General features: G+C 39.0%; 1 protein-coding gene across 4 annotated transcripts; it reads left to right on the top strand.

The window, feature by feature from the left end:
- The first annotated feature begins 107 nt into the window (after nt 1–107).
- cd99 (CD99 molecule) lies at nt 108–26,040 on the top strand. Of its 4 annotated transcripts, none has more exons than XM_041781651.1 (13): nt 152–377; nt 5,677–5,712; nt 8,167–8,232; nt 9,338–9,370; nt 10,103–10,165; nt 10,638–10,676; nt 11,869–11,922; nt 12,035–12,103; nt 15,960–16,004; nt 16,195–16,215; nt 21,554–21,670; nt 21,779–21,826; nt 23,522–26,040. In XM_041781651.1, the coding sequence occupies exons 1-13, from the start codon at nt 311–313 to the stop codon at nt 23,548–23,550; spliced, it is 687 nt and encodes a 228-aa protein (XP_041637585.1). In that variant the 5' UTR covers nt 152–310; the 3' UTR covers nt 23,551–26,040. The 4 variants fall into 4 exon arrangements, with proteins under 4 accessions (XP_041637588.1, XP_041637587.1, XP_041637585.1 ...); XM_041781650.1 differs by having other exon boundaries at nt 154–377; nt 12,035–12,121; XM_041781654.1 differs by lacking the exons at nt 21,554–21,670; nt 21,779–21,826; nt 23,522–26,040 and adding an exon at nt 16,548–21,529 and having other exon boundaries at nt 108–377.
- Nucleotides 26,041–26,521: the final 481 nt, after the last annotated feature.

Below are 26,521 nucleotides of genomic sequence, written 5' to 3' on the forward strand. Positions count from 1 at the left end.
ACCTTTTCAGGAATGAAGTTCCGCACCGCCTGAGACCTAACAGCTTTCTAATGGGCAGAACCTCTCTGAGAAGTTACTGTCCTTGTGCACATGTCTCATCAATGAAGGGTTAATCCGTGCCAGCATTACGCCCCGTGTTGCTACCACACCCAGTCTCCTGGCAAAGTTGACTCACAACAGAGTGAAACGGGACACCACCAGAGCTCTGCTGGGCTGCAGGGCAGAAATAACCTCCTTCACACGGACAGACACACAGAGAGGAAAGTGTATTCTACTTTAAAAAGTCTGAAGAACACACGTTAGACTCATCATGAAGTTTGCTTTAAGGATAGCTCTGCTTCTTTGCCTTGTTTTGGGAACTTTAGCGCAAGATGGTGGTGAGTCTTTTGCACGTTTATTACCTCTACATTAAGTTAGGATCACATTGTGGTTCTTCTTTTTGCGTATTAAAGAGTTGGTGCCTTTTAAGGCTGAGCAGAGTGATGTAAGGCTGCATGCAGCTCTGGTATCAAACCAAGGTCAACTTAGGTCGACAAATAAACTCATAAACATCGTGTAAAGTTAATATTTTCTTACAAATCCATTTAAAATGAGGTTATAGCTGCCTCATGGTACTCTTGAGCCCTTCAGCTGGAGGAATCAGGAGCTTAAGGGAGACAGATTTGTTGGTTTTAATCCAAAAGATCATGATGTCCATACGCTCTCTGAGAGAGATGGTGTATTTAAAGGCTTGCTGGTTCTTTTGAGGACACGAGATGAAAAAAATAAAGGTTCTGCTAATTATTTGATAATTATGTAATTCAGTAATTAAAGCAGTGTCTCAATTCCATCCCCTAGGGGGCTCTCCAGAACTAAACAGAACAAGAATAGAGCTCAAAACTGTGGTTCTAGAAGTATAAAACTTAAGCTATTTGTTTTCTCAGTAGATTACTTGATTATTAGCTGTAATGTCATAAATGTTTAAGGTAGGCTTATCTGGATGTAAACAATGGTATAATGTGCAATAGAAGACAGAAGTTTATAAGATATCGGCCTCTTTTTAAGAAAAACATCATTCATTTGCAATTTTAGCCATAAAAACTACAGTACCCACAATCCTAGAGTGTCACAAAGACATCTGATTGGTGGGGTCTCTCAACATTTATGATGTAAACACTACAAAAAAGACAAGTGTAGAATAGAGGTATATATATATACATATATATGGTTTGAAAGCTTGAAAAACTACCCTTCAACAACGAATACAATGAATCAATGGATTGTGGGATACGTAGTTCCTCCATCCTCGTAAGGAAATCCTTTGCTCTCATACCTTTGCCTCTTTCTCTGTCTGCATTGAATCAGGTGTTTATAGTCATGAGTATTCAGGTAGCTGGTTAGCTTGGTTCATGCATTGATAGTGATGCAAAACCCCAATTCCAAAAAAGTTGGGACGCGGTGTAGAATGTAAATAAAAACAACGCAATGATTGTCACATCTCATAAAGCCATATGTTAGTTACATTTGAACATGAACAACACAACAGATCTTCTACTGAGATGAAAAAACGCCATCTCAAAAAAGTTGGAACCCTGCATTAAAAACAGGCATGATTCCAGAAACCATTGTATGCCAGTGCAGTTTGTCGTGCCATCCGCAATTGCAAGTTGAAGCTGTATCATGCAAAGAAGAAGCCGTATGTAACCACGATGAAGAAACTCTGTTGCCTCACTTGGGCCAAGCCTCATTTAAAATGGATTGAGGTAAAATGGAAAACTGTTCTGTGGTCAGATGAATCAACATTTGAAATTATTTTTGGAACGCTGAGTCCTGAAGCTTGTTATCCAGTTTGTAATTAGTGCACAGAACAATAGCCTGGATCTCTGATGGCACTGGGTTGCATTAATGCCTTTGGTGTGAGCACCTTACATGTGGAAAATCAATTCTGAAATGTATGCTGAGGTTTAGAGCAACATATGCGCCCTGTCCCTACTTTTTTTTTAAGATATGTTGCTTTCATCAAATTGAGAATGAGATAAAATTTTTATGAAATGGTATTATGCCTCAGTTTGAACATCTGATATGTTGTTTATTTTCTACTGTGAAAAAATAATGGGTTTATGAGATTTGCAAATTGCATTCTGTTTTTATTTACATTTTACACTGCACCCCAATTTTTTTTAGAATTCAAATAATGCTGCAGCAGGTGGAGCAGGATCTAAATGCTGCTGCACGTGTGTTGGTGTGGTCACCACGTGATTGATTTTATTAGCACCGTTGCCAATAAATGAAGTAGTCTGACTGGCTGGTTGACATTGTGAATGGGCTCTTAGAAAGCTTTTCACATGTATCTACCTTTGTGTTCTCCTTATTTTCCCTATGCATGGGACTAAGTTTCTAAAAATATCAGGGGAGTATAAACAGGAACCAAACTGATGTCTGGGTTCTGCTTTTAAAGCCATCGTTGAGCCCTTTTATTGCAAATCAGTCACAGGAATAAATATAAAGTATGAGTATCAGTGTAAGCATGTTGCTAAAAAGTAAAAGAAAAGGAAATAAAATGGTTTAAAACTAAACACATTGGTCTGAAGAAGGCACTCCTATAGACGAGTTTGCTGAAAAGAGAAAAAAACGTTAGTTCGCCGCAGTACCCCGTCTGTCTCCCCTCTGCTTCCTGTAAGACGAGGCTGAGGGCAGACTAAACCACAGGCATGTAAATGAGATGAGGATGGCACGCAGTCTAAAGGATGTTTCAGTCACCAATCACGCTGTCGTTTTACTAAGACTTAAACCAGTCATCAATTGTTAAAGTTTCAGGTAGTTTTCGTGCATTAGAAAGAAGAACTACTTTGAGACTGATTTCTGTGAAGAAAACTGAGGAAGTTTGGTCTACATGATGTCACCTAGTGCAGGAAAAAAATGCATGATGGCTAAACATGAAAAAACCCATATACCCTGCAGCTATAGCTCCACATTCCCTCACCTTAGACGACCCTAAATATGTGACAAAAATGTTACAACTGCAGAGGAATGTGCTTGAACCATAGAGACAGCTGTTCGAAGGGAGAACGTTCTTAAAAATACCTGCAAACAGACACAGTGAGGCTGGTTTCACCTTGGCACCCAGATCTGAGTATGCTCAAATCCAAAGTGTAGTTGGAGACATCTAAAAGTCATCTATTTCTACATGTGGACTCAAAATCTGAGCATGTTAAAAGTCTTGTGGTTTCCATTTTCAGTCTGAGCTGTGTTGACTAATCATGCATCAGCAGGCTTTGGAGTATACAGATAAAACATTTAACAAAAAAATGGTAGGACTCTGTCCACACCTACTAAACAACTCCTACTGATGATATTCTTCAGCCAATTGGTGCCAGTACTCTCACAACTAGTGAAAAGGGAATCATCTGAGTGCAGTGAATATGCCTCAAGTGATTGTATTATATAGGCTGAGTGATTGGTTAATCAGTGTTCCTGGCTACCATTACACCATGAAGACAAAAGAACACCCAGTTAAATCCATCATCAAGAAAAGGTCCATGGTCAAGTAGAAGAAATGTCTGTGCTGATGAGACCAAATGGTGCTTTTTGGTCATCAGACAAGACACTATATTTGGCTGCAGCATCATACTGTGGGGATGCTTCTAAGCAGCCGGCCCTGGGAGGCCTGTAATGGTAGAGTGTAAATGAGCTACATAGAAATGGTTTAAAGACAACAAACTGAACCTTCTGGAGTGGCCAAGTCCAAGCCCAGACCTTAGTCCAATAGAGAATTTGTAGCTGGGCTTGAAAAAGGCTGTTCACACAAGATTGACGTCCAACCTGACAGAGCATGAGAAGTGTTGCAAAGAAGAATGGAGTAAAAATTGCAGTGTCCAGATGACTTTCTCACAGACTCACTTCTGTGATTGCAGCCAGAGGTGCATCTACTAAATACTGAGTCGAGTGTTCCTTTGTCTTCATGGTGTAATGGCAGCCAGGAATACTGGTTAAACAGTGACTGGAACTTCAAAAAAAAAAAAAAAAAAACAAGATTAAAATCGCAATTTTAGCTGAAATTGCGTGGGGATGCTGAGAGCTGAATTGTGGAAGAACTGCTGAAAATAGCATAAAAATAGCATAAAAGTAGCTGAAAATGGCATTCAATAGCAAAAAAAGGATAAAATAAGCCGAAAGTAGCCTAAAACAGCTGAAAATAGCATAAAAATAGCTGTGGACCAAATGTTTTTTTCAGGAGAGCAGTTTGTTCGGAAGTGCTGCCTCTTCTTACAACCTTTCTTCTGCACTCTAGCGATGATGTCATTACTCTAAATCTCTCCATGTACTCCATTGTAAAACATCTGAGAGAGCCAAAATCTTGATGAAGTTTAATCAGCAAAGTAGTTGAAAAAGTATAAATAGGAGAAAAAAAGTTTTAAAAATAGCTGAAAAGAGCACAAGAAACTGAAGAGTATGATAGTAGAATAGTGAAAATAGCCCAAGGAATGCCAAAATTATAAGGAGTCGAAAAAAGTGCAGATTTGTGAATTTTTGCCATCTGTTTAACATTGTTAAACAAAGTTAAATATTTTAAAAGTTATAAAAGTTAGAAATGTAAAAAGTCATAGCAGTCCAATGACAAAGAAACAGAGTTTTTTAAAGTTCAAATGGTGTCGATACGACAAAGTATGAAGGAGTGGATAGCTGGCGTGGAAGAAGTAATAATAAACAAAATGGCCGATATTACTATCAATAGTGTTGATGCTTACTCAGCATCCCCACTAATTATATTGACCATGACTGGTTCATCAGATGAACAGTGCCTCTTATAGGAAAAGAGAAATGACAGCCTTTATACTGTAGATGTTAATGCCACATGGAAAAGGAAGTCTTGCCTGAAAGTCACAAACCACTGGCTTTAACAGAACTGAAGGAAATTTTAAGTTAATCTCCAGCAGTAAAGCTTAGGACAAAACAGGAAAATCTCAACCCACCAAAAAGCCGCTGACTTCAAGAGCCAGAAATGCAAAAATGCAAAATCATTTCCATGTTTTAGGACTTTATCCTACAGCATACTGTTGACAAGCTACAACAGGAAGTGATTCTTTGGGGTTTGTGATAAATCTACATCCTGTAGAGCTTCACTGCATGTCTACACATAGAGAATGAGTGACTAAAATTATGTACTAAAGTTTTCTGGTTATCGTAATGATAAGACCCAAAGTGCAGCTCTCCTGTGTGTTTTAGAGCTGTGTGGGCTGAGAGTGTCAGCATGTGCTCCTCTGCTGTGACTCATGCTTCAGCTTTCCTGCTCAGAGATCCGTCACTGCTAACATAGCAACCAGGAAAACACTGAATGACTCGCTGCAACACCAAAACACAGAACACATGCAGCACAGTGATGGGAAATCCCTGTGAGCTGAACAGGGACGGCTTCAGTTATTTTAAGGCCCCAGGCAAAGACCAGTATTATAATCAGATAAGGTGTTAGTCAGCTTTAAAGTGGACAGAATTCCTCTTAAATGTGTGAATTCAAAGAAAAAGGGGGATCAGTTAAATGTAAGGAGCAGAAAGTGCAGATATAGCTGAAATAAGGTTCAGATTTCTTGAATATTCCTACTTCCTTTCTTACTTTCTCTAAATGAGGTTTAAAATAGAAGACTGATGACGTTGTTTCTTTTCTTACCAGTATTAACTAATAATGTTTCTCTCCCTCAGGATTTGACCTGTTTGACGCTTTAGGTGATGACGACCGTGAGTAAATTAAAATTATAAATCATATTTTGTATTCATTTAAAACAGAAATTTTAATCTTGATAACTTTACTACTCCATCCATTTGTTCATACTGTTAAGTAAAACAAAGAGTAAACAATTACTTGTCTAAGTAACCCTCAACCCACTGCATACAGAGGTGGTTTTGGATCATTTTGTAGACGCAATGTCTATAACAATGACTGCCCCGTTAAACAGCATGATCTTCTATATTCCGCCATTAAGCAAGAAGTAAATGGACTTGTGCCTGTATAGCACTTTCTAGTCATCCTTAATGCTTCATGTGGATGCACCTCAGTGGAAATAGTTTAATATCAGATAGCTCAGACTGCATTCAGGTGAGGTCTGGGATCATTTTGTAGACCCTACGTCTACAATGAAGACTGCCCCGTTAACCGACATGGTCTGCTGTATTCCACCACAAAGCAAGAAGTAAGGACTTGAGCTTACAGAGCGCTTTGCTAGTCATCTGACTACTCAACACCTACCCATTCACACATAGATTGCCATGGAGTGTCTTACCCTAGGACACATCAGCATGTGACTGGGTATTGAACCCACATTGACTCTACCTACTGAGCCACAGTGGCCCCGTGGTGACTTTATTTATGTCTGTCTAGCCTCGCCCAGAGTGATGGGAATTGTGCCTTCCATTTTGAGATCTGGATTATTTGTCTCAGCTCAAAAATACCAGATGACTTTTCATCTGGTACTATATTTTTACTTTATATATCAGTTCTGTGCTGAACTTTTAGGGATGTTTGGGCCTAGGCTGAAGTAAGGCGTAGATGTGGCAAGTAAGCCACCTGAGGGGACCAGATGGCGGGCAGGAGGATTGACGCAACCTCGGAAGTGCTCTGGATGTACTTGCATACAGTGTCTATTAAAAGTATTCACCTCCTTGAGAGTTTTACCCTTTTTTTTAAAATTTATTTTTGGCCTTTTTGCCTTTATTTGATAGGACAGTGGATAGAGTCGAAAACAGGGGGAGAGAGCGGGGAGAGACATGCAGGAAATAGTGCCACGGGCCGGATTTGAACCCTGGTCACCTGCGTACATGGCATGCGCCTTAACCACTTGACTACCGGCGCGCTGAGTTTTACCCTTTTATTGACTTGATAGATCAATCATTGTCAATATAATTTGGATTTTCTGCAAAAAATAGCAAAACCCCATGATAGAAGTGAGAAGCATCCCCACAGCATAATACTGCCACCACTGTGCTTCACCATGGGGATAGTATGTTTGTGGTGATGTGCAGTGTTTGGTGTCCATCCAAAGGGGCCAAAAAAACATGGCGGTCACCAGATGTCTCACCAGGGGTGAAAAGGCACTGACAAAAGAAATGCCATCGAGCTTGACTACGGCGCGACACACGTGTCGACACTTGTCAAGCTTGACCCTGCTCTCTCCTCTATCCCTGATTGTGGCACAATAAGTCCCATGATGAATCCTCACACACTGTACAATCCGACAGTCGTGCAGGATTTGAGTGCTCACACTGTGCAACTGAAGTTGGGACAGTAGCAAAAACCCACGGGGTTTCCTTTTTAAAAAGACACACACTGAGGATGAAGTGTCTCCAGTTATACCCCCCCATCTCTCCTCCCTCCCTCTCCTGCTATCTCTTTTTATCCCACACACACTACCAGCATCACCTCTGTGTCTGCAGGAATATTTCCTGCTCATTTATTTCCTTTATCATAGCGGGGGTGCATCAGAAAGTCATTCCAGCTGTTGTCATGGAGATTTTGGACGTCAAACTTGCCAAAAATCCTTCCAACCAATCGGGAGCAGGTCGTCAGGTCGTAGTCGGGCTGTGGTCGGCCCCACACAGCACGACAAACAACGACCGATCCGACTGAAAGTCGGCCCGACTTCAAAGTGAGTCATGTGACTCTAAATTCATGGCTGGATCGCAGGAAAACCGCACAGTGTACACCCGACTTAAGACTTATGCACGACTTTTCATGACTTGGACACCAACAAAAATGGACAAAAACGAAACTGTCTCTCAAACAGGAACTGACTCTTGTTGGCTCATCCATGAATGACACATCAGAACTCCACTTGGTATCTGAATGCCTGACATGCTTGATACCGATGACTCCGGATTGGGATGCCCTAAATTGAAATTCCCGTTTGAGACCAAGCAGACCTGGAAGCATCACCAATTGGATGTTGCAAAAAATCATTGCTAATATCTACGAAATGCTGGCACAAATTAATTTCTTTGAAAGAAGATGACTGATTTTAAAAACCTTAAAAATGTGCTAAAATTCTTTTAAGCATCTTTGGCACAAAAAGGTCCATTACAAGTGTTTTCATTGTTTTTTCGATCCAGACTTAAGGAACACTAGAGGTTTAAGTGTATGTTTGACAGATATATAATCCAGCTGTTTGATAAAAATAATTTTTTATTCTTTCTGTTCAGCAACACCAATACCACCAAAGCCCAAGGAGCCCCCAAAGCAGCCGGGCAATCCAGCTGGTGGCGGCGGTATGTACTCAACATTTTCTACAGATGACACAGAGATAAAGGTCATACCAAAGTCTTCATCCTACATAGACCTAGCTGTCTAAAAACAGGCTGTAGCAGTCACACTGTTGGTTGCATTTTGTGGTTAGCTCTGAATTACGTCAGCCAAAACAAAACCATGACCCAGAGCTGTCGGACTGGTACTATAGCTGCTCGTGGTCTTCTGGTTTCTGGATACAGAGCTTGATCTTTAAACTATAGCATTTGGGTATTTTGATCAGAATAGCGTTATCAATAAGTAGAATGCAATCCAATCTAATCCAATCTAGTCCAGACCAATATAGTCAAATCCAATCCAGTCCAGTCTAATTCTGTCCAGTCCAATCTTGTCCAGTTCAGTCCATTCAGGCCCAAACCAATCCAGTCCAGTCCATTCTAAACAAGTACAGTTCAGTCCTTTCCTATCTGATCCATTTCAGTCCAGTCTAATCAAAACCTGTACAATCCAACCCAGTCCAAACCAGTCTAATCCAGCCCAGTCCAATTCACTCCATTCAAATTTAGTCCAAACCAAACCAAACCAGTCCAGTCCAGTCTAGTCCAGTCCAGTCCAGTCCAATCAAGTCCAATCCACTCCATTCAGTCCTATCCAGCCCAGTCTATTTTAGTTCACTTCAATCAAGTCCAATCCAGTCCAGTCCAATTTAATCCATTCCAGTCTAGTCCAGTGCTGTCCTGTCCAGACCAATCCAATTCAATCAAAGCCAGTTCAGTCCAGTCTAGTCAAATGTGATACAGTTCACTTCAGTCAAAACCATACCAACCCAGTCCACTGAACCCAGTCCTGTTCAGTCCATACAGGGCAGTTCAGTTCATCCAGTCCAGTCCAATGCATCCCAGTCCAACTAATCCAGCACAATCCAGTTCAAACCAAGAGATCTAAATCCAATCCAACCCAATCTAATTCAGTCTAGTTCAGTGTAATCCTATCCAATCTGATCAGATCTGGGGATAAGAATTTTGTAAAAATAGAGTTGAAATGGACCAATGCTGTGGTGTATGGGATTAAACATTAAATTTAATCTGTTACTACTCTGCTAATAATTAATTGTGTTCTTTTTTTCAGGACTTGATTTATCAGATTTCTTCGACGACCCTGGTGAGTTCATTTCTTTGGCGTTGACCTTTTTGAATCAAATTTGGTATCAAATTTATTTGAGATCTTGCTCAGAACGTTAGCCTAAATATGTTCTTTGTGAAACCTGGATTTTATCCAGACTGAATTAATAAAATTAATTGGAAATCAAATTAAGTATAAACAAATATATGCCCTGTCAGAATGAGGGTTTAAACTGGGCTCCATCTGGATTTCTCTAGATGCTCCTTTGCCCAAATGACCTGGAAACTGAACTAAATGATCAGTTTTGACATGGGAAGTTTAGTTTGTAGGATAAAATGGCATAACTGCAATTTGGGCCCTTGAATAAAAAAAATACTGAATCATCAGCATACAAAGAGAGCAGCAACCTCTACAGATAGGCTAGGGATGTCTGCTTACAAATTGGTCTTATATACAGTAAAAAGGACTAAACAGTCTATTAAAAGACTTGACTGAAAAAGATATTCTTAAATTCAGTACGTATTTGACCTAACCATGGTCTAAAATCGAGTGCTTTTAATCCCAAATGATCGCCTTATACAATGCTGCAGATCAAGGTTGCGCAACTTGAATATAAAATGTCTAAGGCAGTTAACTCTAGTTGATTATAGTTTCATCTTTTGGTTGGACTACCATGGGGAAATCTGACGTGACAACTGGGTTCCAGCGGGATTTTGTGGGAATACTGACCTGCTGTCTGAAAATAATGCTTTCTTCTTCTTTATTCTTTAGCACCAACACCAGAAAAGCCAAAAGTAGATGTGCCAAAGACCCCAAGCAAGCCCAAAGATGATGGTTGGTATCCTTCAGCCCACTAACAGAATAAGGCTATGTTTACATGGGCATGAGTTTATTTAAAAAATGGTAGCCATTTAGTTTGGGATGTTTGTTTGAATAAAAATGGCATTTTAGGAGCCCAAAAGTGCACTGTCAGTATTAATGATTTGTAGTAGTGAAAGTATTTTAAAGGTCACTATCCTTGTTGATATCATACTTTGTGTGCCTGTTATGTTTAAAAGTGTTTAGAAACTCTCTTTAGTATTTTCCTGACAGTTTGGATATTGTTGGTCAAAGGCTAGAGATTGAGGCCTGTATTATAGCAAAACATGTTATTCGATAACTCAAGAATCTAAAGACTCATTATAACTCCATTTTACAAATTTCTGAGTGTTGACTGGTTATTTCTACTCTTCTGGTCATCAAATCCCTACTCAGACTTAAAACAGCGTTAACTGTCGTACTAAGTTTGTGTTTTTGTCTTTTAAAGGTGGATTTGGATTTGACTTGGAGGACGCTATCGGCCCAGGTAAAGCTGTCTTATATGAAATTACAGGCTACATTTTGTAAAACTCAAAAGGTTATATGTAACAAAAAAAAAAAAAGAGTTTTTTATGAAGTTCCTGCCTTTTGACTTCTGAACTGACTTTCGACAGCTTTTCATATACTATATTTGGCTACAAATTCTTAACCAATGTTTATCTATTCAGTTAAAATTTTGACAAATCAGGGAGAGCTTCGTGGCTTTACCACTTTTCTGCTTTGAATGTAAATCTTTTTTATTTGGTCCAAGTAGAAGCCCCCCTTGTCTGGCTTCACTACAACTCTTAACCTTGTTTTTGAGTTTTAAAAGAAGTTAACATGCGATTAGTGACGTTTCCATGTCCACTCATGGGAGTCGTGAAAGTCAAACATTCGAAAGTTATGATTCCTGACTGGGGAAGCGATGACTCAATCAGGAGCAGTAAAAAAGTCGACTTCGACAAGCCTCAGATCAGGCTATTTCTCAAAAAATTGGGCAAATCCGGCCCAAAATCTGACTTTAAATCAGCATCAGGCTGCTGGCTGATTGCAGACTGAGGCTTTGATACTCTTGTGTTGGTGTTTTTGCTGCTGCTGTCATTGGCTATTAGAATTATTTTGTTTCAGGATTTATAAATAGGAGTCTATCTAATTATTCCTGAAGCAGTCGGGTGGATTGTTACCAAGAATCATCTCTACAGAGCCTCTAAGATGCCAATGAACCTGGGCTTTATTGGCCTTTTAAGGCTTGAATTCTTCGACTTGTTTGAGCACTTTTGGACAAATAATCAGCTGTATTAAGTCTCAAATCATGCCACAGTCCCTCAGTTTTTTGGGCTCAAAAATCAAAGAATACAGGAGCCAGTTCAACCCAGTTGATAGAGCTAGCACTCATGGAGGCTACAGCCACAGTATTGATTCCTGGTCCTAGCACTGCTTGCTACTTTCTCTCCTCATATTCCCTGCTTCTTTTCCAGATGAAAATTCCCCCAAACTAATCTTTATGAAAGAAGATACCTTGAATTAGGCCTCGGCCCCTTGATTGTTCAGGGCAAATTGACCCAAAATCAGGCCTAAAATCATGTAATTGTAGCCTTTTAATTGTACTGTCTTTTAACTATGCTATTTTCTCTATTTGCATTGAATTTCATTGAGAATTTCCATATTATATGATGCATATTGTGTCTTTGTGCCAACAGAGGACCCCAAACCTGACAAACCAAAGCCAAAGCCAAAGCCAAATCCAAGTGGAGGTGAGTCTTTACTGATTTTAAAATATACATTCCCAAAGGCTCAGAGACTTTGAATGTAGATATGAGTGGGTTCGTTGTGTTTTTTAACCATTTTGTGTCTCTGTGTGTCTAGGGGGAGGATCATTTGATGACTCAATTTTGTCGGATATCGGCGACAGTGGGGAATACAAACCTGATGGAGGTCGGTCAGGAGGGCGTGGTAAGACCTTGGTCTGCCATGTTTTAGGTTTAGATATGATGCTGTAATTTATGACATGGAGAGCTGAGTTCATTTTCATTAGCAATACCCAGGTCTGATTACTGCCAGCCCTGTTGAATCGAATAATCCCATGAATAGAACCTGTCTGATGAGGTGAAGTAGGCTAAAAGATCTCAAAAAGAACAGATGAGGAACAAAGTCATTGACATCTATCAGTCTGAAAAGGGTTACGAAGCTATTTCTAAGGCTCCAGAGAAACCACAGTGAGGGCTATTATCCACAAATAGGGAAAACTTGGAACTGTAGTGAACATTCCCAGGAGTGGCTGGCCTACCACAATGACTGAAGAGCACATCGATGACTCAACCAGGAGGTCACAAAAGAACCCAGAACAACCTGTAGGCCTCACTTCACTCAGTTAATATCAGTGTTTATGATTCACCGTTAAGAAAGAGACTAGGTAAAAAATGGCATTCATGGGAGAGTTCCAAAGCGAAGACTACTGCTGACCAAAAAGAACACAAAGATCCTTCTCACATCTTGATCCTCAAGACTTCTGGGAAAATAATCTGGCAAGGCACAAGCTGAACTTTTTAAAAGGTGGCATCCTGTTAGCAAGTTCACAGAAAGAACAACATACCGACAGTCAAACCTGGTGGTGGGACTTTGATGGTCTGGAGCTCTTTTTCTTGCCATAATCGATGGAACCATGAATTCTGCTCTCCACCAGAAATTCCTGACAGGGAATGTCCAGACATCAGTCTCAAGCTCAAACGCTCCAACAAGTCCACCTGTGAACGGCTTAAAAAGAAACAAAATGATGGTTCTGGATTGGCCTAGTCAAAGTCCAGACTTAAATCTGGTTGAGATGCTTGGGTATGATCTTAAACAGGCTGTTCCTGCTGGAAAACTAATGTGGATTAAAAAAAACAATTACACAAAGAAAAGTGGGCCAAAATTCCATCCATTCATCCATTTTCTTCCACTTACCTGGGGTCAGGTCTCGCCGGCAGCAGGCTAAGCAAGTCAACCCAGAAATCTCTCTCCCCAGCAGCATTCTCCAGCTCCTCCTGGGGGATCCCAAGGTGTTCCCAGGCCAAATGAGATATATAATTCCTCCAGCGAGTTCTGGGTCTACCCCGGGGTCTCCTTCCAGTTGGACATGCCAGGAAGACCTCCACAGGGAGGCGACCAGGAGGCATTCGGATCAGATACCTGAACCACCTCAACTGGCTCCTTTCAACACAAAGGAGCAGTACTACTCCTTCAAAATCCTCACGGATGTCCGAGCTCCTCACCCTATCTCTAACGCTGAGCCCAGACACCCTCCTGAGGAATCTCATTTCGATTGCTTGAACCCACGATCTTGCTCTTTCGGTCATTACCCAGAGTTCATGACCATAGGTGAGGACTGGGACAAAGATCGACCGGTAAATTGAAAGTTTTGCCTTCCGGCGCAGCTACCTCTTCACTACGACAGTGTGGTACGATGTCTGCAATACTGCAGATGCTGCACCAATCCACCTGTCAATCTCACGTTTCCTTCTTCCTTCTCTCGTGAAGAAGACCCCGAGGTACTTGAACTCCTTCACTTGGGGCAAAGACACCCTCCCCACCCAGGAGCAATCCACCGTTTTCCGATAGGAACCAAAATTCCTCCACAGGGATGTGAAAGACTCATTGCCAGTAGTCACAAAGGTTTGTTTGCAGTTGTTGCCGCCAAGGTTATTAGGCTTAGAGGGTGATGACTTTTTCACATAGGGCCAGGTAGGATTGGATGGGTTCAATATTTAAAAACTGCATTTTGTATTTACTCAAATTATCTTTGTGTGATATTAAAATTTGTTTAATGATCTGAAACATGTCCCCAACATGGGATATGATAAGATCCATGTGATTGTGGCTATGTTTTATTTCCCTGCTGCTCATTTACCTTTGTGTTTACAGCCGATGCTCAACTTAAATGTCACCTAAATAAATAGACTGTGTCCACCCTGAAGGCTTTCATGGTTAAATATACTTCATGTGATTTATAACAGCGCTGTCACCAACCAAGATTACATCCTAGTGCACTGTGGGTGCTTTGTAGGCCGATACAGCTGACACTTCAGTGTGACACTAGTACAGAAGAAGAAGATTTGAATAAAATTGTAGTATAAGAGTCAGGCGTAGGTGTTTGGTGGTTGTGGTTTGGTTAAGTTTTCTCTAAATTCCTGACTTTATCTTGCTTTTTATTTGTTTTGTCTCGTTGTCCTTCACTACTGATGAATCAGCTGATCTAAATATAGCCTACATATGGTGCAACAGTTAGTTATGGTCATGGCAACACTGACAAATTCTGTTCTGGCTGATTATGTGAGTTTGCTGTTATGATGGTGTACTCACACTGGATGTATTACACTTTTATTGATTCTATAAATAAATCATGTCCAATATAATTTGGCTTTTTCAAAATAATCTTTAATGTCAAAGTGAAAACAGATAATACGTGACTGCATAAATATTCACCCCCTTTAAAAGTGGCTAACTAAATTCAACAGAGCTACAGCTAATTGGTGCTCACAAGTAGTGAACCTGAGTGCAGTGAACGTGTCTCAAGTAATTGTAGTATAAAGTCACCTGTGTCTGGAAGGTCCAGTCATTGATTAATCAGTATTCATGGCTACCATTACACCACGAAGACAAAAGAATACTCCAAAGGTTATTGAAAAGTATAAATCAGAGACTTCATGGTCAAGTAGAAGAAAGTTCTTTGGTATGATGAGACCAAAACACACATCACACATCACCACAAACACACCATTCCCACTGTAAAGACGCTGGTGGTGGCAGCATCATGCTGTGGGGATGCTTCTTGGCAGCCATCACTCGAAGGCTTGTGAAGGTAGAGGGTAAAATGAATTCGGCTGGAGTGGCTGAGTCAAAGCCCAGACCTAAATCCAATAGTGAATTTGTGGCCGGACTTGAAAAGGACTATTCGCGCTCGATTCCCGTGCACCCTGACAGAGATCGAGCAGTTTAGCAAAGAAGAATGAAGTAAAAATGATCTATAAAATTAACTGATAAAAGGGTAAAACATCCAAGGGGATGAATACTTTTTATAGGCACTGTAACTGATGAACAGATGTAGACCCAGCTCTGTCTTTTAGCAGTTTTTGAGGCATAAATATCCCTAATTTTTAAGCCTAAATTGCCTTTTATTCACTCTCATAATTGGGGGCAGCTCAGCCCTAAAATCAGGCTGAAATCATCCAGACCAGTGGGAATAAAGATGTGATTCAGAAGGACTGTATTTGTCTTTGAGTCCACATTTTTCCATAAACACTCATTCTGTCTGTGAGTTCATACACTAAGCTTTAGTGGTTGCATATATGTAGAATAAAATGTTGCCTTTTTTGATGTTACTTTCTACAAAAGATGCCGCCCAGAGGCATTTGAAAAGACTAGCTTATTATGATAGAACAACATGAAGAGACAAAGAGTCATATGTCGATTTTAAGCTGTTTCTTTGTCTTTGCTGTTGAGTACGAATGTGGAAGTCATTACTTCCACCAGATGAAGAAAATGGAATAAAAACCCTCAGACTTTCCAGCGTAATCAAAGCCACATGTTTGTTTTTTATATCTGCATGGTCTGAGCATGAAGCAGCAGCTTTGCTGAGCTGTTTTTAGCTGAAATCACTGCACAAAGGGAATCTTAACTTGTATTTTGTACATGCTGAATCAAAGTCAGAAAGTAGAAGAAAAAGCAAAGGAGTAAGATGTTTAGTAGATAAAGTAAGCATTATAAAAGGAAAAACGTTTTAATGTGTCTTCTCTCCTCTTTCTCTTAAACCCAGGTGGTGCTCATAACCCTGGATATGACCCCGGATATGATCCTCATGGTACGTTTCCATTCGTCTTTACTGTCCCAGTGATGTTGCTGTTTTATTTCTTAAGGCTTTGCATGCAGGATGGATTTAGATACTCCAAACACCCAAGAACATGGAACATTGGATGTTTACTCTTTAAATGTTGATGCATCTATAGCGTAGTTTTCCTCTTTAATTCTGATCTGATTGTGTTTTCTTGCAGGTGGAGCAGATCAACCTCAAGGTAAATCCATCTTTCTTTCTACTTCCTCTCTTTGTGTCTCTTCCTCTCTATTGGGTCATCAGTCCTTGTTCCTGCTCACTCCATATGTCCAGCTATTGCTGGGAGCTTCCTTTTCCTGTCTTACAGGAAGTTGTTTCGTAAGTTCTGTTTGGTTTCCTATCCAACCACTGTTGTGTTGGCGTTTGTTGGTTCCTCTTCCGTTAGCTAAGCCACTCAGACTTTAGATGTTTTAGAGCTTAAATTTGCTCTAAATCAATCAGGATTTATTAACTAGCTCCCCCTGGTGGTCTGGCGTGTTGTTAAATCCCTGCTTCGATTGTGTGTCGTTGCAGATCCAGACCTCCTGTGGGGCCAAATCCTGAAGATGCTAGATGCTAACATGCCTGAGGAGTTCTATGTGTGGATTTCTAACTTAAAGCAGACGATAACACCTCTGCTAGAGAGAGCCATGGAAATGCTGCAGGCGTTACCATAAATACCAAAAAATATACCAATCCACGAAAACCTGAATGGGCTTTTGATGAGTTATTGGACTTCTGATGGACTCTGATTGAAAAATGGCTGATTTGATAAACTCTGATTGGGAAAAATTGAAACTGTTTGGTATCTAAAACCTCAAGAATCAGAAAAAGCTTGGACTGATCATTGGGACTCTGTAACTGGAACTTTCTCCTAGTTTTTAAAGACTTGATTCTTTTTGCTGTAGTTCAGCCCTGGAAGACCTTTGACATCTGTTTATGTTACATATTGCATGTCTGAACGTAAGGAGGTCTCTAAGAGAAAGGATGCACCAATCTGACTTTTTTATATCGGAACTTTGTGTCTCTGGAAATAATTGTTTATGATGTAAACAACTGCTAACTGATAGCACCGACAGCAACTCAGAGGAGCAGCTCAGTTCAGCACTGTTTAGATCTAGAAAGTGGGGATAAGGTTATCCAGCGGCTGTGCCAGGTTATACTAATGTATAACAAAGCATTGAGTGTTGATATTCAGAGCAGGAATTTGAAAGTTTACCTGCAAAGAGGATTAAAGGATGCTGTGCTAGCATCTGTAACATTAGCCACATTATGCAAACTAACCTGAAGTTGGTTAGCAGAATTGTGTTTACATGATTTTGGACTAGTTGACTAAGTGCAATTGCAATTTGCCCAGTAGAACTTAGCAGCACGTTTAGTTATTTGTGCTAGGGATGCACCAGTTATGATACCAGAATCAGGGTATGCACTAATACCAGTACCAGTAGCAGGTATCTGCACTGACACCAGTACAAGTATGGTATCTGCAACAATACTAGTACCAGTATCAGTTATTGGTGCTGATACAATTACCAGTATGTGGTATCGGTGCTGATATCAGTACCACTATCAGGTATGTGCACAGATACCAGTGCCACTATCAGGTATCTGCAATATTACTAGTACCAGTATCTTGTATTGGTGCCAGTACCAGTATCAGTTTCAGCCCGAGTACCCATGACATTGCCAATATGTGGTATGGATGGTGATACCAGCACCAGTATCTGGTATCTGCAATGATACTTGTACCAGTATCAGGTATTGGTGCCAATACATAACCAGTATCTGGTATCTGTGCTGATACCAATACCAGTCTCTAGTATCTGCACCAATACTAGTACCAATGTCAGGTATCGGCTTTGATACCATTACCTGTATCTGGTATCTGTACCAATACCAGCACCAATATCAGATAAATGCACAAATATTGGTACCAGTATCAGGTATCAGTACTGATTCCAGTACCAGTATTAGGTTGCAGAGCCTATACCATTACTAGTATCCAGTATCTGTACCAATACCAGCACCATTATAAGATATCTGCACAAATATTGGTACACAGTATCTGGTATCAGTACCAATAACAGTCCTTATCAGATACTGCACCAATACCTCATTGGATATCTGTACCGATACTGCTACCAGTATTAGGAACCTGTGACTGATACCAGTACCACATTCAGGTATCTGAACCAGTACTACTAAAAGTGTCTGGTATTGGTGCCGATACCATTACTATAATCTTGTATTGATGCTGATACACTGCTACTAATACCAATATCAGGAACCTGCACTGATACTAGTACCATTATCAAATACTGGTTTTTGCACTGATACAGGTACCAGTATGATAACAGTACCAGTATCTGGTATTGGTGCTGATACCAATACTAATATCAGGTATCTACATCAATAGCAGTACCAGTATCAGTTACCAGCATTAATACCATTATCAGAACTAGATATCTGCACCAATAGTTGTGCAAGTAACAGGTACTAGCACCGAAAACATCAGCACCAGTTTAAGTTATGTGCATTTATACAAGTACTGGTATCAGGTATCTGCACTGATACCAGTACCAGGCATTTGAACTGGTAACAATATCAGGTATCTGCTCTAGTAGCAGATTTAGTATCAGGAACCAGCGCTGAAACCATTGCTAGTATCAGGAATCTGTACCAATACCAGTACCACCATCGGATATCTGTATTTATACAGGTTTTTGGAGCCTGCTTTCATACCAGTACCAGTATCAAGTATTTGCACTGATACCAAGCCTGAGTACACTTAAAATTTGCAGATACTCTACTCGATATCATTTTATAATATAATGTTAGCCTGTTGTTTTTTAAGCATTTAAATAGAGTTGGAGCACTCTCCAAACTGTGCAGAAAATCTCAAGAAAATGAAATTAACTTTAAAAATAATTTCAAGTACTGTAAAGGTATTTTTATATGGCATCAGTGAGTACCCAAATAAAAGTACTAGTACTTATACTTAGTCTGGAATAACATGGTATTGGTGCATTCCTAATTTTCACTGCTTTGAGAACAAAATGGTTCCTTTTTGGATCAGATTGGTGCATCCCGTTCTAAAAGACAGAACTATTTGAACCAAACCACTCACTGACTGCATGAAGTACTGTTGATGCCATATTGTGGATTTTCTCTCCTGATGATGGGTGTGTGAGAACACATTCCTCTCTCTCCACCCCGCTCTCCTCACCATGACTCATACTAATGTTGTTCTCATTAAGCTCCACTTTGAACTCAAGTTACCTTTTCTTCTTTTTTTTATTTCTTGTAGATATTTCTTGTTTTTCTAGTGTTTGTTCTGAGCTCTAAAGAGACTCACATGACAGGAAACAGGGTGTCAGATGGAGCAGAAATGTCCCAAGGGTTTCTTTAGAAGAGGTTTGTTTTAGAGCGTCATTATTTCATGTGTGGACACGCCTCTTAGGCCTCTGATCCTTTTGGGCCTGAGTCAGCTTCCTTTAGGCTCCTCTAGCACATGTTAGCATGCTTTGGTCTGCATGCATTCCTCACATAGCGGTCTCCGCAACACGCTGCTGACAGATGACACACCGAGGTGTGGACGATTGTTTGAGCCGTCTCGTTTGAACCAGCTGATGTTTTCCTGCTTCAGCATTTTAAGCTTCTCTGTTGACTCTCTGGTTGCTGGGTTTTTATTTATTTTTGACACTTTCTTTTATAATTAAATAATTTTTTATGCTTTGAGACTCTGACTGGGATCTTCTGCATCATTAGATGTAAACTGCACACTGAATAAAGCTTACTTTTGGAAGGCTCATCTTGAGTTTGATATTTGATCCATGCCAAGCTTGAGTACAGCAACCAGCTCATATCTCCAGACTTTCATAGTTATCTGTTGGACTGGAGCTGTAGAAATAAATAGAAACGAAACATGCATTAATATTCATTCAATTTAGACACAATGTAACAACAGAGTCAAGGTTGTAAGTCCCTGGTAAATCAGTATTCCTTGTCACCATTACACCATGAAGACAAAAGAAACACCCAAAGCAACAAAGAGAAAACATAAATGAAAGTATTTGTCAGGGTGTACCGATTAACCAGAATCCCTGGCTACCATTACCCCATGAAGAAAAAAAGAACACTCCAAGCAACTCAGAGAAAAGGTAATGAAAGGCATAAATCAGGGATACTGTTTAACCAGTATTCCTGGCTACCATTACACTATGAAGACAAAAGAACACTCCGAGCAACTCAGAGAAAACATAAAAAAATAGGTGTATGTCAGGGTGTACTGGATAACCAGTATTCCTGGCTACCATTACACCACGAAGACAAAAGAACACTTCAAAGAACTCAGAGAAAACAAATGAAAAGTGTATGTCAGGGTGTACTGGTTAACCATTACTCCTAGTTACCATTACACCATGAAGACAAAAGAATACTCAAGGCAACAAAGAGAGAAAGTTATTCAGCTAAACGTACAAGTCAGAGGATGGAGGTATGTGGGAGACCATCCCCACTGTGAAACATGTTGGTGGCAGCATCATGCTGTGGGGATGCTTCTCGGCAGCAGGACCTGGCTTAAAAATTTTAAAAAAGGCTTAAAAAGGTTGCGGTGATTACAGTCAAAGATGCATCTAACTACTGACTTGAAGGGGGTGAATACTTATGCAGTCACTTATTATAGATTACGTATTTTATTATCCATTTCAACTTTAAAGATTTTCCACTAAAACATCAAAACCTCCGAAATATGTTCACTTATTGCAGCCAGGCTCATCCTGAAACTAAAAAGCTTAATCCTGCTGATGAAGGCAGAAGAAAAGATGAATAATTGCAAACATATGAGAGAAGTGAGTACTTCTAAAACCAGCGCCCAGAGCAGCTAAACAACAGCCCGTCATCGAGGGTTGTCCTTTTTTTTTTTTTTTTTTTTTTTTTTTAAATGTGGAGGCAACGCCCTGTTTGCTGGTCGTCTTCATCACGAGACACACCTCTGATCATGACTCACTCAGACCCGGGAGGATCTTTGTTCACACAGATCATCAGCTTGTTTTTATGTTTGTGCCCCACCCAACCCCTCGTCCATGGGTGTGTTCATGGTTTTAACCTGACTTTCTCACCCTCTTTTTATCCTCATTTTTCTCTCACTTAATTTGACTTTCTAAAATCTTAAGAGTGTCTTATCTTTGAATGTTTTAAGCATTAGATGCTTTTATGAAGTTTCTCCTGCAGTTTGTTCTGAAAACTTTGTGCAACTGCAGGTATGCGTATCATTTATTGACTTGGAGCTCCCCCTGGTGGGCAACTGCATCATCAGGGCAGCTGCAGCATCCAGGGCTCTGATTTATCAAACTCTTACCAGTTGTTTATGAGCTTAAACTGGTGTTTTTAAGACCTGGACAATTATAACAATTTAATATTTGAATGAAATAAAAAATATAAAGAAAGTCATTGTATTGCCACTTTGGCTTCTTTGTAAAATGTGTCTTTTAAAATGATATTTTCTGCTTGAATAAAGCTTATATTATTTCCTCGTACAGAAGCTGGAGGCGGACAGATTGCGGGGATCGTCAGTGCCGTGGGAATGGCTCTGTTAGGAGCGGCGTCAAGTTACTTCGCTTATCAGAAGAAGAAGCTCTGCTTTAAAATGCAAGGAGGTCAGAAACTTCTCTTTATTTCATTTATTTAATGCATTTTTAAGAATGAAGAGGATGTTTGATGGTGTTTTAGTGAAATAAAATTGACAGAGTTTGTTTATTGTGAAGGTCAAGATCCAGAGAAAGGACGTCATGGTGGCCAGTCTGATAATCAAGGTTAGTTAGAATTTTTTTTTATCATTAATCATTAAAAAAATCAGTGTTTGATAATTGTATTGGATTAAAACTTAAATATTTTTGTATAAATTAACATTTTTGGTCAATTTATCTGAAATGAACATTATTTCTTTCAAAGAATATTGCTGATAAACTTACAGACGATTAGTCATAAATACTTCCAAGTGTGACAGATTTTTCTCCATACTTTCATGCACAGAATTATGTTAACTGTCTCCTTTTATGAACATATTTTGCGGTTATTTTCCCCAGTTTTTGCGATCATGTCTAGAAATCTTATTTCTATGTGAGGCATTTATTGCTGCATACCTTGTCTAAACCACCACCACTATAATGGTAAAATGTGATTTAGAGTACAAAAATAGCACATTATTGTATATGTTCTATTTAAAACAGCTTTTATATTGGGAAACAGTTTATTAACTCAGCAAATGTGAGAAAAAAATGGCTTTTTTCTCAAAAAAGAGGTGGTCTGTTGCACATTATTAATTTTTTTCGTTTTTCACAGCAAAAAATGTGAAGACATCAATTTATTTTTTAATAATATTTTAAAAATAGCTTGAATCAGGTAAATGTCTGTACGTTTATTTTAAATTGATTTTAAAAAATGTGTTCATTTTAAAATTGGAACAATTTAAGTGGGTTTAATCAGCAGTTTTCGGTATTAGGCCACATTGTCATCTCAGAAAAGTCTGTTAAATGGGCTTTTCTTAGATTATGTCACAGTTTTAATGGTCAGATTTCCAACATACCTGCCAAAACACACCGACGCAACCAGTTATGAGCAAACAGGACTATAGCTGGTGGCATTCAGGTCCTATTGTGTGTTATATGGCATGCTAAGTCATTATTGTCTACATTTAGACATCTTAAATCCACATCGAAATGTTAATGTGTACAACACAAATGATAAGCTGTGTATAAAAGTTACAATAATTAACAAAAAATTACTTTGCCTTCCCTTTCCGACGTGTAAAACATTGTATTTGTCAGGATTCTGCCCAAATGATAGCATCTTTAGCGCTAATAGTTAGGTAGCTAGTAGTTATTGCTAGTAACCACATGTACACATGTTAATATGTACAACAGAAAAAGTAATCGATGTATAAAGTAACAACAATTAAAAAAATACTTTGCCTTACCTCTCTGATGTGTAAAACCCTGTATTTGTCAGTCAGTATAGTCAGTGGTAACGGTAGCATCTTCAGCGCTAACAGCTAGCTAGCCAGTAGTAGCTATCCACAACATGTCTATGTATGTACCACATATTTTTTTAATCTATGGCTTTGTAGTTACCTTTACTTATCCAAGGTTAGCACTCCCACATTTCACTCCTTCTTGTCCATATTTTTAATGCGTTAGCTAGCAGCTATAAGCTAGCTAAAACTACTATCTGCAATGTAGGAAAGACAGGCCTGGGGAAAAGAACGCCAACCAATAAAACCTTATAAAAACGACCTATTCCTGTGAGGGTTTGTCACTTTTTAGCCCTAGATAAAATGGAACAGGAGTTTTTCAGGGTGTCTACTTGCCATTGACAGAAAAGGGAAAAGTAACATAAAAAAAATTATAGAAGCACAACTATAATCTTGATCTTCTGTAACTAAAACAATCCTTTTTTTTTTTACATTTATTTTCTTGTTAAAACTAATTTCTTCTTTTTTCACATTTCAGTTTTCAGTAACCTCCTCAGAACATCTTAGAGACCGTCTTTACACGAACACAACGAGTCAGTGACCTCCTCCACCTCCTCGTCCGCCGTCGCTGCGGCCATCTTTGTTCTGATATCGAGACTTTTCATTGGTTCTTCTTTTTTTCTGTTAGTCCAAACTCAAAAACTACTTCAAAACTGTCAACTGATAACTTTAGGTTGCATTTCTTTTATTTTTTAGGTTTTTACGTCTCTGTGTTTGTGTCTTTTACTATACGTTACTTAAAGGTGCCTTTTTTCCCCCCGTCATATCTTTAACTCTTTTTTTTGTGTCATAGCTGCCACACTGGTGGGGTTTCTGTGCCATACATGATGGAAAAGATATTTTTACATCCTAGTTTTAATTATCAAAACCCTGCTTGGTTGGCATCTAGGAAGGATCAAACAAAGCCTATACTACAGTCCTTTTTGTTGCATTGAAATAATGAAAGAAAAGACAAAAAAATATCTGATTTCTCACCATCTTTGTTTGTATTTGTCAAAGCAATGTCTGCCTACATTGTTTCTTTTTCTTGTTTGATTATTTGTGAGCCAAAGGTTCTCCAGTACACACTAAGACAGTTTATAATTCGCTCTTGAATTTAATCAGCTCATCAGATTATTGCACAAGATTCAGCCAGATAGAATGAACAAAACCTTGTTGCAAATTTAAGGGTGATTCCCTTGAAAATAGTTTTTTTTTTTGGGAAGAAAAACCCTCAGTTTTTACATTTATATATTTACATTTAACAGAGGCTTTTTTTCCCAATGTTTCTATCCACAAGTGTGCATGAAAGCACAATTAAGTGTTAACTTTGGTGATTTTAGCTGAACAGCATTTTAAATAAAATGCATAATGCAAAAAATTGTAGATAATTAGAAAATATGTTGACTTTTATATCAAAGTACAAAGAGAGTGTTGGTTTAAGCACCACTGAAAGCACAAGAACTCTGTTTAGATACACTTAAATATAACATAAAGGTTCCTTTTTTAGACGTTTAACTCTCATAATGATGATAAAACTGGATTCAAATCCAGCAGAAGGAGCTGACTGCTGATTGTAACAGCAGATGTATAAAACAAAAACTTACAACATGCAAATGTATTGTTATACATGAGATATATCACATATAAAAATGTAACATATGGTATTATTGTTTTAGTGTTATGTTGGGGTTCGATTTAACGTTTGTGCACTGCAGAAGTCATTTCAGTCCAAACTTTGACTCCTTAAAAGTTTATTTTCTTAAAGCTGCAGCAAAATAAAAATTAATAGCATGTGCAATAAGAAAAGAAATACATGTGAGAATTGGGTCAATGTGGAGGTGACCCAAAATGGAGCAAAAAGTGGAAAATGAACATTTTGATGGAAAGAGGGCACTAATGTATTGAATTGACAGCTGTCCGCCCACTATTGGGACAAATCTTAAAATTCTGCTAAGATAAGTTGATTTATTTGGCTCGGTGATGTTTTTTCTGACTTGTTTATCACACTGCCAGAACAAGAAAGGAGTTCATCAGGGGCAAGAAGTGGAAAGTTTCAGACCCCGGACTTCAATCCTAAACACAACTAAAGAAAATAAAGATTTGAAGGAGTTAATGGTGGACAGAAATGACTACATAAGATGTAGACGAGTGTTTTTGACGAGTTGTTTTTTATCCGTTATTTTCGTAAGGAGGGAAAATCAAGGACAGGCATGAAGAAAAACAAGGATTATTTTATATATCATAGTTTATATTTTAAGTTTGCTTAAAAAGAAAACATCTTGAAAAGAAAAAATGGCTGTTTTTGACAAGTTTGATTTTAATTTTTGGCATTTCGACTACAATAGACTTTCTGCCTTCATTTCTTTACTTATTGGCATCATATTTTCACACTTTGACATTTTTAAAAAAACATAATGCAAAGTTTCTGCCAATTTTTGACATTTCAATGACATTTTTTTTTTGCTTTTTAATGACATTAGCATCTTAGTTTTCGACATTTCAACATCACATTGAACCTAAATAAACAAAACAAGCTTAACTGTCACTATCCTGACTTACTTTGCTTCATTTTTATATTGCAAAATTGTGGTTTTAATTCCCTTAAACTCCTGACATTTCTATTTTGACCCAAAATGTAAAATCATTGTAGTATTTCTTCATGCCTGGCCTTGATTATCCTCCATATTTTGTGTTTTTTTGCCTGCCGTAGCCGCTGCTTTGCTCGTTATGTTGTCATTCAGATCCCTGCTGGTTTATTAAGGTCACATTAGGTGAAACATAAATCTGAAAGGTTTCCTCTCCCTTTTTGTGGGCTGTAAATATTTAGTTTCCTGTGTCACAGATGCTTTCTGCTGCTGCCGTTTAAAAACCATGCCGTGTATCTGAAGTGTATTTTTGTATTCTGGTAGATTTTAAGCAGGTTTAAATCCATGTGACAATCTGGTGAATGTTTCTTCTGTGAGTGGATTTAAAGTGTGTGAACATGTGTTCAATAAAGTGGTGATGTACAGGAAATTGTGTTCGATTCCTTCACTATAAGAGCAGGAATTATGATCAAATAATGTCACATTTGTTGAACTGAGTTGTTGCAACAAACTTTTTCACTTTAACCAAGAGAAACTGGCCTTTTGTTGGAAGGCAGACCTGAATTTCCTTTTCTTGGAGTTGCCATAAGTGATTGTAGTATAAAGACACCTGTGTTTGGAAGGTCCAGTCACTGGTTAATCAGTATTCCTGGCTACCATTACACCACAAAGAGAAAAGAACACTCCATGCAACTCAGAGATAAGGTGTTTGAAAAGTTAAAGTCAGGTAATGGATACACACAGGTATAAAGACACCTGTGTCTGGAATGTCCAGTCATTGGTTAGTCAGTATTCCTGGCTACCACTGCACCATGAAGACAAAAGAACACTCCAAGCGACTCAGAGATAAGGTTTCTGAAAAGTTTAAGCCAGGTAATGGACACACAGGTATAAAGACACCTGTGTCTGGA

The sequence above is a fragment of the Cheilinus undulatus genome, linkage group 24 (genome assembly GCF_018320785.1).
Source record: "Cheilinus undulatus linkage group 24, ASM1832078v1, whole genome shotgun sequence".
Lineage (NCBI taxonomy): Eukaryota > Metazoa > Chordata > Actinopteri > Labriformes > Labridae > Cheilinus > Cheilinus undulatus.

What these genes read in the sequence shown, in the direction of transcription:
- cd99 (XM_041781650.1), top strand. Translation starts at nt 311, where the DNA reads ATGAAGTTTGCTTTAAGGATAGCTCTGCTTCTTTGCCTTGTTTTGGGA. An exon ending in CCCCGGATATGATCCTCATG is followed by an intron (nt 16,005 to 16,194) that starts GTACGTTTCCAT and finishes GTTTTCTTGCAG; the next exon opens with GTGGAGCAGATCAACCTCAA. An exon ending in TGGCCAGTCTGATAATCAAG is followed by an intron (nt 21,827 to 23,521) that starts GTTAGTTAGAAT and finishes TTCACATTTCAG; the next exon opens with TTTTCAGTAACCTCCTCAGA.